At 39.4% G+C, this 16,465-nt stretch overlaps 2 protein-coding genes across 8 annotated transcripts in view; one reads left to right on the forward strand and one right to left on the reverse strand.

The window, feature by feature from the left end:
* Positions 1-9,878: 9,878 nt before the first annotated feature.
* phox2bb (paired like homeobox 2Bb) lies at positions 9,879-13,977 on the forward strand. Its single transcript, XM_026940756.3, has 3 exons — positions 9,879-10,536; positions 11,229-11,416; positions 11,873-13,977. The coding sequence occupies exons 1-3, from the start codon at positions 10,296-10,298 to the stop codon at positions 12,299-12,301; spliced, it is 858 nt and encodes a 285-aa protein (XP_026796557.1). The 5' UTR covers positions 9,879-10,295; the 3' UTR covers positions 12,302-13,977.
* limch1b (LIM and calponin homology domains 1b) overlaps positions 13,965-16,465 on the reverse strand; it is a 112,449-nt gene continuing 109,948 nt past the window's right edge. For all 7 annotated transcript variants that reach the window (XM_053235685.1, XM_053235686.1, XM_053235684.1 and 4 more), the window contains 2 exons: positions 16,317-16,419; positions 13,965-16,084 (listed from right to left, as the gene is read on the reverse strand). In XM_053235685.1, coding sequence (XP_053091660.1) covers positions 16,059-16,084; positions 16,317-16,419 — 129 coding nt within the window. In that variant the 3' untranslated portion in view covers positions 13,965-16,058. The remainder of the gene's footprint in view (positions 16,085-16,316; positions 16,420-16,465) is intronic.

Raw genomic sequence — 16,465 nt, forward strand, 5'->3', positions numbered from 1 at the left:
ATTGCTGACAGAATATTGGATCACTTGGGATTACAAATTTGTCCCAGTTTATGTCCCAGTCCATGCTACTGGCATTTTTTTTATATGATATACTACTAATTTTACTATTGACAACAAATTATATTACACACATACGGTATCTACCAAAACACAAATGTTCTCCTTTTAATGGCTCAAGCTCCAGCATGACCTTCAATTGTGTAGTAACCCTTTTTTTAACTCTTCACAGTGTTGCTGCAATTGCAAAATTTAAAAAAAAAAAATCTGTAAGGTGTAAATTTACAAATTACTACTTGGTAGTATAAAACATTGCTGTCCAAATTAAACAAATTAAACCACTTTGTTATTCTGCTGTTTTTGTTGTTTCGTATTTTGTGTATGGTAAGCATGTGCAAAGTGATTTTGTGTGTGTGTGTGTGTGTGTGTGTGTGTGTGTGTTGTAATCACTGTGTCAGCACAGATGGAAGACCCCTGTGCAGAGAGCTGGTGCTGATCGCACAGTTCCCAGCATGCTGCTCATTACTTAATGCTCATAAAGCCACTCATATTATTCATCTGTGACAGCAAGCCTGCTCTGCATAGCCTAAACAAATCATTCATACATGCACACACACACACACACACAAACACACACATATACACACACACACACACACACACACACACATAATGCAGATGTACTTACAAGCTACATTAAGTCCACACAAGCATGCACATAGTAACATGCAAACAGACATGACATGGACATGGACATGGACATGCAGCACACACACATAGAGGCATATTACTCAGAAACAGTAAAACAACTGCATAAACACACTACACGGTCGTGTATGAGAGATGAACAACCTTAATAACACCTTAAACTTTTCTCCCTTCCTCTCCTCCCTCCCCGGCCTGCCTTCACTTCCCCCTTTAACGTGCAGTAATGTGATTAGCGCGCAGCTAATGGCCTCTCCTTCTGGCGCTCGGAGACATTCTGCCCAGACCTTGGAAGGCACACCAGGCCTGCTGCAAAGAGCCTACATCTGCAGAGAGAGAGAGAGAGAGAGAGTGAGAGAGAGAGAGAGAGAGAGAGAGAGAGCCCCTCCTCCCCTCTCGGCAAATCTATAGGGAGAGAAGGCAGAGACAGGTGCATTTCTGCACAAATCGAGTTAGCCCAGGCATGCCACATCCAATTGAGCTAAATTGATGTGAGAGTTTGTGATGTCTGCCGTGGGTTCTACAGCAAAGGTCAGTGTGCCGAGACAATGACATCAATCTGGCCTGCACGTGGCCAAGAGAAAACCCTCCTATAGCCTCAGTTAGTCCAGTGCAGACAAAAAAGCAAATTATGGAAAAAGCAGTCAGCATCAGGGGGAAAACACTAACTCCTGAGACTATTATTATGAGCGAATTAACAATAACTTTAAACTGGAATAGTTCTAGATAACTCACAGTGTTGATTTAGCCTATAAGTACTACTTCTGCATAATTTTTGTGTGGGCTGTGCTTTATACAATAATTCATACCACTACAATATACTTTATCTGTAGCTATTATAACATCATTATTGATGTTGTTTTTCTTTTTAGCTGCAAAATTTTGAAAGCTTGATGCCATTGGTATACAGCACTGAAGTGGGCTACAGGTCTAAAGTTTCTTCTGTGCCCCGAGAGAACAGGCTCTCTGCCGGATTGGCTTTCCGTCACTTCTATCACTTCAGGCCTCAGTCTGGAAATAGATACGAGGGGGTATCGCTTCCAGCCCACCTATATTCAGAGAACCATTTTCTTTTATCACATTACCGTTATTGCCTCTCTCAGCTTTGCTCGGATACTGCAACTCAATACCTTACCTCAGGCCTGGCCCGAACTGCGACCTCAGCCCAGCACATGTGTTCTCCAAAATTACACCATCCACATCCACATCCACAGGCTGGCTAGCATCTGGATACTCTCTCACATTTAAGAGGATCAAAAAGCACAGAGTTGAATTGACACCTCAAGTGCACTGGAAATTTTCACTCTTCCTGTGTTCAATTTGTGTCCAGGTGAACTCATATAACTGCTCTAGGCTAGACGTTAAACAAACATGTGTTCTGTGTTGTGTTTTTAAACTCTTTAGGATATATGAGATACATTTCTTGCACTTCTTTCAGGACAAATCAGCTTTGAACAAGCAAAGCTTTTTTATTATTATTATTTTTTTTAATTTTAGAAAATGAGGGCATTTGTAAAATTCTTAAGATAAGATAAGGTACCATAGGATAACCATAGATAAGGTTAATCTTTATTAATCCATCTTGGGGAGATTAAAGTATTACAGCAGCATGATAAGAATATAACCTGTGAGAGAAGTAGATAAATAAATATGATATAACAGTAGTGTTGGTATGACAAGAACACTACAGCTCATGATGAGAGACAGTAAATAAATAACTATAAGACAAAGCAATGTTAATATGCCTAGAAGCCTTAAAATTCACATTTGTAGACATCAAAATATTTTCTGTGCATGGCTGCAAAACGTATCATATTATGATTTTTTTTTTCTGTTCAAAAAATAATTTCTATCCGTATTATTATCTTTTCATGTACAGTCATTTCCTTCACCAGTATATTCTCTCACACCAACAGAGTTGTTTTGATCACTCTGTGAATTAATCCAGTTTTAGAATAGACACACAAACAAGCAAACTGGTGAGGACGATATGCTAAATAATATCAGGAAATAAAAAAATAGCCTAGCTACTGCAAAGTGAAAAAGCACTGATCTATCATGGCTCCCAAGAGGGCCACAAATAGCACCACTGCGCTTTTTCAGCAAACAGAAATGAACCAAACTGAGGTTGATTTGATGCAGTCGAACCCCAAAGCAGGTTTCTAAAGGATAACACTATTCATTCTCATTTGTGGGTGTTTCTTTTTTTGTCAATACAGAATATACAGTTCCTCTGTGTCATTTTGCTGCCTCGATGCCACTTACTAAACCCCTCATCCAATGACTTATTCTACTGTCTTATCAACTGATATTAGGTCAGCTTTTTTTTCACAATCACTCTCTTAGGTAGATCATAATCTTGTGTTCAAAGCATTGCATTAGATCTGAGCATCTGCTAAGCACATCATGTGAATTTATCTCTGCCCAGGATGGTGGAAATGGCAGGAAAATTGGACCGGTGAGTTGTCAGGTGTCACCCTGTTGCTTCCAGCTGGCAAACTACATGAAGGAGCCATTCCAGTTCACCATTACCATGATTAAAACACACTGAGCTGTTGAGGAGTGGTTTTGAAAGTAACTACTGGAAATAAAATGGTGCGAAGACTTTAAAATAGTGTGATCACTATTTTATCAGACTTTTAATCATCATATTATGAGACCTGCATTATTTGGAGAGCCAGATTGTGCATAGTAGAAAAAAAAAGAAAAGAAAAGAATAAAAAAAGTGCTTTGGGTTAAAAAAAAAATACAATTGGCACAAAGAAGTCCAAAGAGTAGCCTATCATTACAAAGTGCACACGGTTTAGACCATGACAAAGCAACGCAATAGACACACAGTTCAACTTCTCTTAAAAAGCCCAACAAAACATTTCTGAACATTTTCCAGGCTACCAGACCTTGGGTTCAAACGGTCATGCGCGCTGCTTCAGTGACCCTTGATATCCTCTTTCATTCATCAGAAACATTTTCTCCATGGCTAGTAACGAAGTGCTCCCCAAAATATGACAGAGGTTGCATGTGATTTATTGTCCCTCATGGGTGCAGAAGAATGCAGTTCTTTATGGCCTGGCTGGGAAATTCAGTGTTCAGCTCTGGTTGAGCTGAGGGTGCAGAAGCCAACATGTCAGTCTCCATGTATTCACATGAGCAAGGAAATTAGATAGAGTAAACACAATATTTACCATAATAATTGATCAGAAAATAAAAAAGTTGCCTAGGAATCAGATTCTATTCATTATGCCCTGTTCATAACAAGTTTAAAAAAAAACTGAATTGCACTAATCAAATAAACAGTTAAGGAACATGAGATGGTTGAAAGGTGGGCGTGATATTGGTGGGTATCCTAATATTAAATTTCAGATAATGCCATATAAGATGGTGTTGTAATTGTTGTAATTGCTGGTGTAAATGCATTGCAGTATTGTCACTGGTAACGCCAGCTCTTTAGGGGAAAAAAAAGCTATAATAGGCTAGAGTTGTTATAATTTTGAGTTTTGATATGATATGGTATGATATGATAAATGAGAGGCAGCCTACTGTAATTGCAAGTCAACTTGAAGGCCAACAACTGCGGCGCCCTGAGAGACCATGAAGGATTTTTCTTTAAAACATTAAAAAGCGCTCAATCATTCTCGATGCGCTGCGGCGTCGCCTGTCGCAGAGCTGGTCATTAATCGCTTAATTCCAGTAAAACCTCCGTTTCCTCACAATAGGCCGCTGTCTGAACCGCTAATGCATGTGTGATTAAGCATTTAGCCCCCTGCGCACATGCACGCCGATATTAGCCAGCAGGTCCTACAGACCCAAATGCCTTCGGGGGGCCAAGCACACCAGGCCAGAGAGAGAGAGACAGAGAGAGAGAGAGAGAGAGAGAGAGAGAGCTCTGTGGTTAATGACACTGACCCGAGCTTCCCCGGCCACTCTATTCACCAATAATAACAGCCCCGCCGGCTGATTTATGGGATCAGGCCTAATAATTGTCAATCGCTTTATGCAGACAATAATGCGCCAGTAGCCTATGCTTACTAATAATAATAATAATAATAATAATAATAATAATAATAATATATACCCCCCCACACCACCATTCTGGTGCAGTGTCTACTACAGATCACTGCCATTCATACTGCAAACTGAACAAACTGAACAATTCAGTTCTAAAGACAAGGCATGCACTTCTAATGTAAAGGGTTTCAGATGAACCCTGTTGTAGACTAAGTGTGTAAAAACTCAACAAAGCAGCACACAGGAAATACCACTAAATTCTACTGTTTAATTAACTCCTACCATTTTCATTAGTGGTCATGGGGTATAAGATTAACACTGTGTCTGTTCATTCGAAAATGTTGAGTTAATGCTTTATTCAGCATTGGATGATTTGTTTGTAGGCTTGCATACTGCTATAAGGAACACAATCAGCTGTATGGAGTGAGCCATAGGTTCCAGCAAAATTGGCTTATTACACTACGATGGAGATTTGAGAGTGAAGATGTGCCTATGTGTGCGCGCGCGCGCGTGTGTGTGTGTGTGTGTGTGTGGCAGTCTTGGCAGGATCTAATAAGGTTCATCGTTAAACCAACGTTACACAGCACGAGATGAAACGATGACAGGCGGACACCGATAAGAATTTAATTCCATCTCATTTTAGACAATTTTATGAATCAGATTCTTGAACACTGGCAAGAGATTAAATGATCGCATCTTTCCGAAATCTTATTTTGTTCCGGTCGATACGGCATTTCTTCTCCCGTTAATGTCGACTTAGAGGTTGGAGTAATTTAGTAATTGATTCCGAGCACAGGCTCTCGGCGGGGCCATGCACAGCCGCGTTAGAGAGGGTAATATGTTTGCTAATGCCGTCCGCCTGCAGAATAAGATTTTTATGCTAATCTACTTCTGTGAAGGCCAGACCTCGTGGTCACTTGGCAGGGGTTTTGGCCACACGGTGGGGTCTGTGAAGAGCTGCATCCCGCAGGGGGAAAAAAAGTTATAGATTTTCGCATTCAGCAGCTCTAAACTGGGTTTCTTCCTCACTTATTTTTCTGCAGGGAAGTAAAAGCTTGAGCAAGAATAGACGATGATGATGCAGTAGGCTATCCACATTAACCACGAGTAGGTGGACTGCAGTGCTTGTTCTGCACAAGTTAGAAGACATTATTATTATTATTATTATTATTATTATTATTATTATTATTATTATTAGAAGAAGAAGAATCAGACCACACACGAGTACATCCTTTCCTCCATCACCACCATCATATCATCATCATCATCATCATCATCATCCTCTTCTTCATCATCATCTTCTTCTTCTTCATCACAGTGCTGCTGTTTGTTTTCTCATGCATTCCAACAATATCAAACCCTTATCTTTATTGTGGTACCATCATATTTAAACTGGAAACCTTTAAAAATAATTTAAGGTACATAACTGGACCTTAAGGGCCACTACTCTAAAAGCTAATTAAAGGTAAACCACTTGCACTTGCACCAGGTAGAAGATACACACTAAAGGCACAAAACCTGCCCCCTTGATATAGGCCCAAGGAAGGTACTGTTTGGCACCTTTATTCCTGAGAGTGTGGTAGAATATAGGATATCAAATTTTTTTTTTTTTTTTTTTGGGAGGGGGTTCATTATTAGATTCTGTCATTTTCTCATGTCATGTTTCACGTGCACGAGCCCGGAGTTGGCTACGTGTGACGCAGTTGGTGCCAGAACACGTGCCAGGTTGTTATCAGTTTACTATGGCACAGTAAACGGAGATTATTGTTAGTGCAATTCGTGATATCTAATGATGTCCATATAGAGCTAAAAATAAATAAATAAATAAATAAATAAAAATAAAACATTTGCTGGAAAATCGAAAGAAAAAGTTAAAAGCCAGCCGTGGAAGATGCAGTGATTGACAGGATTGACAAGTCTTATTGGATGATTGATTATTGCAGGGTCACTGGGGAGCAACCTCGAGTCTAAAGGACACGCTTTAGCAATCTTTCACTAGTACAATCTTCCATTCTGTCCAACACAAATACCAGGTTTGTCCCTAGTATCAGTTATAGACATGTATCTGGGATCTGTCTCCATGCAGTGGTCCATTTTAATTCCAGCAGTTTCTAATACATTGTTTTTCTTTATTTTTTAGACAATGACAAGTTCAAATAAATGATTCAAAACAATCTAGAGATTACTACAACATGTAACCTTGTGATTGTTTAAGAGGCTACTATTTTTAATACTCCCCCTGTGTGTGTGTGTGTGTGTGTGTCTCTCTCTCTCTCTCTCTCACACACACACACACACACACACACACGCCTCATATTAATTCCAGCCCCGGTTAAAAGCTAAGATTTCCTAAGCATAAAGAGAGACATTCTGTTAAATCTGACACAGCGGTCCCTCTCCTCCGCCTTCTCTCTGTTTTTCACGCCCCTTTTCGCTTTCTGATGAGTCCCATCCATCCACACACAATGGCATTTTTTTGTTCTTCTGTTTTGTGTGTGTGTGTGTGTGTGTGTGTGTAAGCCGCATTCCGCCAGCGTGGAGCGACCACACGGATTTCTCCTCTCCTCAATTTTTTTTTTTTGAACAATAATGTCCGCCCCCTATTGTCAGCCACTTTGGTGGCTGGAAATTTAAGGTGCACTTTCAGTGATTTATTTAAGTGAATCCACATGGACTGTGTTATTTATGAGTCATTAAATCACAGATGAACTTCGAAATTACGCGCCTATTATTAAACCATTATCATTATCACAGCCATAACGCGCAGTTTTTTACGATTTATGGACCAGATGAAAGTTAATTTAAAGCACGGCATGCTATTGACCTATTAGGCCTATGTGCTTACACACTTAATCAGTTGATTTACACACGACCAAAAAAAAAAAAAAAAAAAAATCCTCCAGCAGGCATACGTGTGCGTGTGTGTGTACTGGTGTGCGTAATGGACAGGTGTCACATTCAACAGTAAATATCCAATGGTCGAAGGCTGACATTTTATTCCGCCCAACAGATCGTGGAACCAGTTAATGGTATAAAAGGAGATGTTGAAAATATAATAGATGGGCGTTTCAATGGCTGGTGGACTATAGAGCACGACAAGAAAGAGTCATTTGAATGGGAGAAACGGATGGTCAAAAGCTATAATTCCATTTGCCTCGGCAAAAAAATATCAGAAAAAGACTTCTCAGCCCTTTGTGTGTTATTAGATTAATTCCTTGGGATGGCTGCTTTTCTCTGCCAGACGCGTGGAGGGAGGACGGTGGGCCAGTTGGTCTTTGGTTTCTGTAATCAAATTAACCATTTGGTACAACTCGGAGCCACAAGCTCGCGTGTAGAAAAGAAAAAAAGAGCATTTACATAAGGGCGACTGGGTTGGATCAAGAAAGAATGAACTTTAATCGTCGTTTATCTTTCTTACAAAAGAGGCCAAGCAACTGAATAGAAAAAATAAATAAAAAGAAAAAAAAACCGCAATGGAGAAAAATCAGCAGTGAAATGTTTGATGTTTTCATTCCACTAACCTCATACATATGAATAATCTGCGCTTTCACTGCGCCGTCGCATGGTTTTCTTTCCAACTGCGCATTTTTATTCAGTTTTATTTTAGGACTGGAGAGATATCCATACATTCTCCATCAGACGTTTTATTTCTTTAAATAACTCGACATTTAAGGTTCTAGTATGTGTCTATCTGTTAAAAAAAAAAAAACCTTTGTAGAGGATCAAAAATGTCAGCAGGCTGTGACCTGGGATTCATTTCTCCTGATGGAGAGAACAGAGTAAAAATAGGTTTATTGTAAATGCTAGTTCTGTTCATCTGACTTATTATAAGAAAATATTCATTGCACATTTCCTTAATATATTAATAGTTCCATTACATGTGGTTATTCTTGTATATACAAACTCTACGTGAATATCCCGCCTCTGGAAAACTATACAATTAATCTCTTATTATTATTTTTATTTTCTGTTTACTTTTCAACTATTTGCTTTACTTGGTATGCCTATTTAAAGTAAGCTATAATTGTGAATGACATCCCCGTTAGCAATTGTTAAAATAATTGTAAAGCTCAGTATAGGATACTTTGGCCAGGAATCAATAATCGTATTAAGCGAACCCAAGAAAGTCACAGCGCAAACCAGTGAGCAACTTGTTACCGTAACAAAATTAAGCACTTGGGCAATAATATAAAGATAAGAGGCTTGATGATTATTTTACGAGTTTGTTACCCTCATTACCGAAATGTTATTTGCCCTTTAACGAAAATAATAGCTTAACTGCAATAAAACCAATTAGAAAATGATTCTCAAATTACTAGGCTGCATAAAACCGCAGCGTGGAAATGAAAGGCATTGAATGGCCTTGAATCTGATATTAAATAGCTCTAGCTGCCAAAAAAAATCATGGCTCATCCATTCTGCAGACCTCTGATTTCATAAAAAAATAATAATTATGGACTAGAAAATATTTTCACATAAAAGGTTAGATAGCAATAATAATAATAATAATAATAATAATAATAATAATAATAATAATAATAACAACAATAATAATAATAATAATAATAATGCCTTTAAAATTATGATTATTATTATTATGATTATTATTATTATTGTTGTTGTTGTTGTTGTTGTTGTTGTTGTTAGTGGTGGTGGTAGGTTTCATATTCACCTCTTGATTTTATGGATGAGCTGACACTGGATGCGCACTCATCTCCTGGAGCCCCTGCCATACCCCTTGCTAAACTGAGGAAGTGACATTTACACTTTGGCAACAACAGGATGCTAAACTCTAGCAAAACGACCCAAAACAACCAAGTAAAACAGCCGAGATAGCGATAAGAAGAAGCGAGGGGAGAGAGAGAGAGAGAGAGAGAGAGAGAAAGAGAGAAAGAGACAGGGGACACGCTATCGAAAATTCAGCCCAAGGTGTACGGTCGGTTAAAAGGCTTAAAAGCTCGGGGAAAATTGGATCAGGGAGAATCGTCACCCAACTTTCATTATTTCCAAGTGGTGTGATTGAATTAAAGGGCAAGATGGCGGTTTGAGCGGAGAGGGCTGTACGCGGTGGAGGGGGGGAGAGGCTGGCGCGTAATGGTGGGGTATTAAATTCTAATTAGAGATGCAGGGGATCAATGATAGGGAGGTTGGACAGCCCGATCCCCCCAGTGCCAGCCCAATAGACTGATGAGTTATTGTCATGTAAAAAAGCGCTAGCAATAAGACCCAAACGCTGTGCTATTGTCCAAGCGGAAAGAGCCAAGTTTATTATGAGGACTATATGCTCTAGAGACCTGGGGCTAGGCGGCTCCTTGGGAGGCTTTTCATAAAACAAGGCTCAGCTCCTATAAAGGAGGGCAGTTTTGGAGCAGGCGCCGAGCAGTGCACATCTACCACGGCACGAGTCTCCTTCAAACTAGTCAAAAAATATCAAGCTCCCCAGCTCTGCTCGCTTTTTTTCCGCTTAATTTCGAACTTTTTTCCATGCATTCGCCGATTTAATTCAATTTGACGTTTGTGTGTGTGCATATATATTTTTTCTCTTTCTTTTGGGAGTGCAGCTTTCCTTCTACACAGAGCCTTTTCAAATGTATAAAATGGAGTATTCATACCTCAATTCCTCTGCCTACGAGTCCTGTATGGCCGGGATGGACACGTCGAGCCTGGCGTCAGCCTACGCGGACTTCAGCTCGTGCAGCCAAGCCAGTGGCTTCCAGTACAACCCGATCAGGACCACGTTTGGTGCCACCTCAGGATGTCCGTCTCTGACCCCGGGCTCCTGCAGCCTGGGCACGCTGCGGGATCACCAGAGCAGCCCGTACGCCGCAGGTAAGCCCGCGTTTACCAGCCATACCGAGCCCGAGCGAATCTCGGCCCGGTATATAGCCTAGGACGACTTGATTGCATTTGAAAATGGAAATGTGTTTAGTATTTACCAAACGAAATCTGCTTACACAAATGAAAGAATTTATCACGTTAGAAGCGATTGCAGGCAAGCGGTAATTCGGTTACGGGGTTACACTATCCCAGTCACACCCTAACCGCCAACAGAATTATCTTAAGCTGCCAAAATGATAGGCATAATTTATTTACTTTGCGACGAGACATAAACCTTCGAAAATAATGAAATAACGAAGGACTTAAGCTCATTATTGAAACTGGATTGAAGTTACAGTATACCAGCTGTGGAAAAGGATGCAAGTATTTATGACAAGTTTCCAATCCTGCCTCCAATAACATTCAATTAACTACATTTCACAGATAACCAGATTACAACCGAGTCGGGATTTTCATAACATTATCTTTTATCGTGATTTGATCTTATCGCATTCCAACGACGACACAGGCATCTCTCTTTGCTTACATTTTCCTCCAAACCTTCCTTTATTTCATGCATTTTCTTTTTACTGAAACAAGAGCTGACTGGATTTTGACTTGCACTGTTGCCTAAAACATTTTAACAGAATTTGCATGGCTGTTTTGACAGTTCTGTGTATTGTCTTTGGATTTTTTTCTGACAGTTCCCTACAAGCTGTTCACCGATCACGGTGGCCTAAACGAGAAGAGAAAGCAGAGGCGCATCCGCACCACGTTCACCAGCGCGCAGCTGAAGGAGCTGGAGCGCGTGTTCGCAGAGACTCACTACCCAGACATCTACACACGCGAAGAGCTGGCACTGAAAATCGATCTAACCGAGGCCAGAGTACAGGTGCATAGACACACAACAAGACCTAGTAGATTCATAGGCTACCATTTATGCACAAAATGACATTATTTTTTAATAACCTATTACTACTAGATGCATATACAAGCTGGTTACATGGATATATATATAGCCTAATAGATACATATTTTTTAAATTGATCAACATGGTATAATAATGATATAATAATGCTTATTTTTTATTAATTTAACTGAATTATATTTCTAAAAATATATACTTTAATAGCTTATTTGTTTATTGTTTATACGCCTATTTGTATAGACCATATTTAACCTAATCACTATGGCTCGAGTGTAGAAATGATAGAGAATCTAAATTATCCATATATAAATACAATTTCTTTAATAATAATAATTTAAAAATACTTGCTGATTATATGTGTATAGAGTTAGATGTCATTTTTATCAGTCTGGGTTGTTAAAGATTTCTGGTTTCCCGCAGGTGTGGTTCCAAAACAGACGCGCAAAGTTCCGTAAACAGGAGCGAGCGGCCGCCGCCGCCGCCGCCGCAGCCAAGAGCGGCTCAGGCAAGAAGTCAGACTCCCGCGAGGAGGACAGCAAAGAGGCCAAAGCCACCGACCCCGACAGCACAGGAGGACCCGGACCCAACCCGAACCCTGCATCCACCTGTGGCGGTCCGAGCCCTACTGGCGGGTCCCAGGTCAGCGCGAGCGGAAACGGGCCAGTCGAGCAGGCCAAGACGACTGTGGGTGGCATGGGTGGCACAGCGCCCAGTCAGGGCTGGCCATCCGCCCCGGGCACCATAACCTCCATTCCGGACTCTCTCGGGGGACCATTCGCCAGCGTGCTGTCATCTTTACAAAGACAGAACGGAGCCAAAGCCACTTTAGTAAAGACCAGCATGTTCTGAACGAAAGGGTCGTCCGAGTAGAGGAAGGGAGAAAAAGACAGAGAAATGGAGGAGAGAAATAAAAATGGACTGATCATTGACTCATCAAAAGGAGGAATGCCAAAATAATGAGGGAGACCAGTTTTCTCTGCTCACTGATGAAAAAAATAAATACATAAATACATAAAATGAGGAGAGCCAGTGTTCCAGGTCTCCATCATCTGACTTTTTCGATAGCCATTCGTTTACACAGCGAGCTGGATGATTATATCCTACAGACCTTACGTTAGCCCAAGCTATAATCATCGTTTTGGTTTTGACATCTCGCGTCCTTTTTGTTCTAGTTGAATAGCTGTGATCGTCGATACCATTTCTAGATATAAATAACTGATAGACTGCCTAAGAAGTATTTCATCACGGACTCGGTGCGACATGACGTCATGGCTGTTTGTTTACACCGACTTTGAAGCATTCATGTACCGTAAATTATAATATGTCTGTACACACAAATTACTGCCTCTGTTATATATTTCTACATATGAAGTTACAAAAGCATTAGAGCCAGGGGTTCTAAAGAAAAACACTCATCTAAATATCTATGGATCTACGGCAAATTATACCTTAAAATGGCACAAACGTACATATTTCACTGTTGACAGGAATACTTAAACGTTTTGTGTGTCTTTCTACGGCTGTGTTTTTGTGGCTCAGATTGTATAGTGTTAATACGTATAATATCGTCCTAGATAAACATAGACACCATATCGCCCCTCGTAGTTCAGTCTTTTTAATGTTTTACAAAGTTACCACTGGCAAATTCATTTCAGAAAAAGGGAATGGATGCAACGCATTGTATTTATTTCTTTTCTTTTTTTGCATGTTGTCTATTTTGTTCAATTTTATAATAAGTTGACCTATTTTGTGAGCATTATGTAACACGTTTTGTCCGGGATTTGAGAATTATTTATATGTAGGTAATGGATGCTTATATTTAAGAAGGAAATATTTCTACATGTGCACATAGTTTTTCAGGTGTACCATTGACATGGTTGTTGATGATAAAAACAATAATAATTATGAAACCACACTGGTCCTGGTTCCTGTTCGGTGTAAATTGTAGCCATTATATTCCTTCATAATTCGAAATATTTAAGATTTGAATGAGTTAAAATGCTTTGGAGAATACTTCAGTGTAAACTATCTTCACATTCATTCATACTGTATTAAGTTTTTACATTTCTTCATATTGCAACATTTTCATTTAAATATTACAAAAAGATTCAAAGGACTCATAAATGGTATATGGTTTTATGGTTCACAGCAGATTATAGAAGGTCGATGTCAATGTCGCAGTCAGTTTCAGAACCTTGGACAGCAGCCGACCGGCATTTATGCGGTCCATCAAGGCGACATTTAAACTTCACATGATGCAAAATTCGTAAATAAATCAATAAATAAATAAATAAATACACACACAAGCCAGAAGGTCAAATGGCTAATGTTAGGATAACTTTTTTTCTGATTCAAACGAAAATACCCTGATTGAATACCTGGATGGTATATACCCAGCTTTTCTGATACAATAATTATCCACATGGTTTCCATTTAATATTGTAGTAAAATCAGACATATTCTGATAGCTTCTGTCCAAAACCTGCTGAACAAACGGACCCAGAATCAGATCATCTTTTTCAGGAATTTTATTTATAAACATAGAGTATACTGTAAAGCCATCGCATTGGAACAACAAAGTAATCTATATTCGGATAGTGTACATTTGAAGATCACAATAAATATACCTTAGATTTGATATCATTTCCAAGGTAGGTCATTCATCCTAGACCATATCAAACTGCATCCGCTCTGTATATAGTCTATATGCCTGTTATGACTAATATCTACGCAACCAGACCCAAAGCGCAGAACACTGACTATACAAAAAATTATGAGAGCATATTAAATGTCCAGTGATCAAAATTCTTGAAAGGTGAACATTAATTGATTTTTAGCAAAAGCCTTTGAGCTTTCTGCTCTTATGTTCAGGTACATATTGTGGAAAAAGCTATTGGTTAGACTGTGTTAAGCGTGGCTAGTGGAGTGGTATCTAGGCCGATTATAAACTGTCTCTAAAATAAACATGAGCATTGGTATTGCTATTTGTGTGCAGAAACATGACACCCTCGGGTGGTTTTTCATTAACTCGCATACGGATCACCCAAAGCCAGATTCAGGTAAACATAAGTCTAAAGTACACTCTTAGAAATAAAGGTACCAAACTGTATTTTTCCTTGTCACTGGGGTGGTACCATGAAGAGAAAATTTTTTGTACCTTTAGTACATTATCTTTTACCTGGAACGTGTATGATGTGTTTCTTTAACTTTAAAGCTACATAAGTGGTCCCTAAGGTCAAATTATGTTCCTTATATTGTTTTTATATTTTAGAATATTAGGTGAAAGGTATACACTAAAGATACAAAGCTGTACTCTTGATGGTACCACCCCAGCAACAAGGAAAGGTACAGCTTGGTACCTTTATTTCTGAGAAAACGGATTTTGTGTGTGTAAATTAAAAACACACACTGAAGGATGCAGAGATTGGAAAAAGAGATTTTGTTTTTCTAAATTTCCCACTTAAAATTCTTTAAAATTCTCTAGAATTCCTTCTCTGTAGCCTGAAAATGCTATTTTGTCCTGACTAAAGACAAAAGTCTTTGGATTTGATATCTCAAGCTGCTTTTTGTGCAATCATTCATTCTAAGGCACATTGTTTCAATGCATTATCATTCCCTCCACTAATAAACCAAAACCATCTTAAAATGACTTTAAGATAGATGTAATTGCTTTTGTCACCACAAAAGCGGTCGGTATACATGAGCTTTACTTAATCAGTCCAAACTAAGAAACCTTAACTTGGTACATGAGGACATTTTTCCCCTTCAGCCCAGGAAATGCAAAGGGGGAAATGGATGTCTATCGATCAGGTGCAGCCATGATTATAGTCTGCTTCCCAGCCATGATTATGGCCAGCTTCCCGCCATTATGAAGACCATGATAGAAGATGAAGGAGGAGCAGCAGCAGAGGTGGAGCACGATTCAGATTAGATAAACCAGCTCTAAATTCTCATTTTTACTGACACAAAAGGATAAAAAATAATGGTGCACTAATGTTAGTGTTCTTTTGTGTATTTCCAACAGTTTGCAGTGGACTACATTTTCTTCATGGTATTGTCTGGAAATAGGCACCCAATTAGTACAGACTAAATGATCTTAAGTCATTGGAAGGGACCACTGCACCAAGTAAATCCTGCATAATCAAGATAAACATTGCAACCTCAGAGATTTTAATGGTATACAGCGTATTTTCACATAGTGATGGGTAAAAGATTCAAAGACACTGGGTTTGTGATTTTTTTAACATACAAAAATGGCTATAGGCATCTCATAGTTCCACCAGCAGACTATTATCTGTAGGGTGCTGGTTTCAGAGTGACTTGAGTGGAATTGTCTGTATTAGTTTAAAACCCATCTGTTTTCTAAAAGGTCTGCCATTTGCAGAACTTTATTGATCAGATGGGTGGACACTGATTATTTCAACCTTGAAAAAAGCACCAGGCTTTTGACACACTTATTTGGGAGATATAGAAAATAGCAAATTAGCCTTGACTTGGAAATATTGCACTGGTCTCAGTGAAGGTGGAGATGTGACCAGTCCAAGCACTGGGTGACTGTTAGAAGCTGTGATGGGCTGTTTAGTTGTTCCCAAATCATAATGCCTGCTCACAAGTTGGTGGGCTGACCAGCAGCTGAAACAGAGAATGCAAAATACGATATAGATCATTGTCAGTTAACCTGCAAAACATGAAAATGGTAATCTCTAAAAATAATCATTAATCCAGAACATATACTGCAGCGTCATTTTGAATAACTGGAACTGCACAGATTAACTGATCATATCATAGTCAAGACATAAATTAGGGAGAATGGGTACATATACGTGTTTGTGTGTGTGTGTGTGTGTGTCTAAAGGTGACTCACAACGAGAGCGAATGTAGCACTGATGACAGTTGAGCAGACCGTTCCTGATCCTTACGTCTGTTCCTGTGGAGGTGTCACCTAGATGTCCCTTACAGATCCCACACTAAAAGAGGTGTGTGTGTGTGTGTCAGAGGGGGAGAGACAATGAC

This window comes from Pangasianodon hypophthalmus, chromosome 7, assembly GCF_027358585.1.
Source record: "Pangasianodon hypophthalmus isolate fPanHyp1 chromosome 7, fPanHyp1.pri, whole genome shotgun sequence".
NCBI lineage: Eukaryota > Metazoa > Chordata > Actinopteri > Siluriformes > Pangasiidae > Pangasianodon > Pangasianodon hypophthalmus.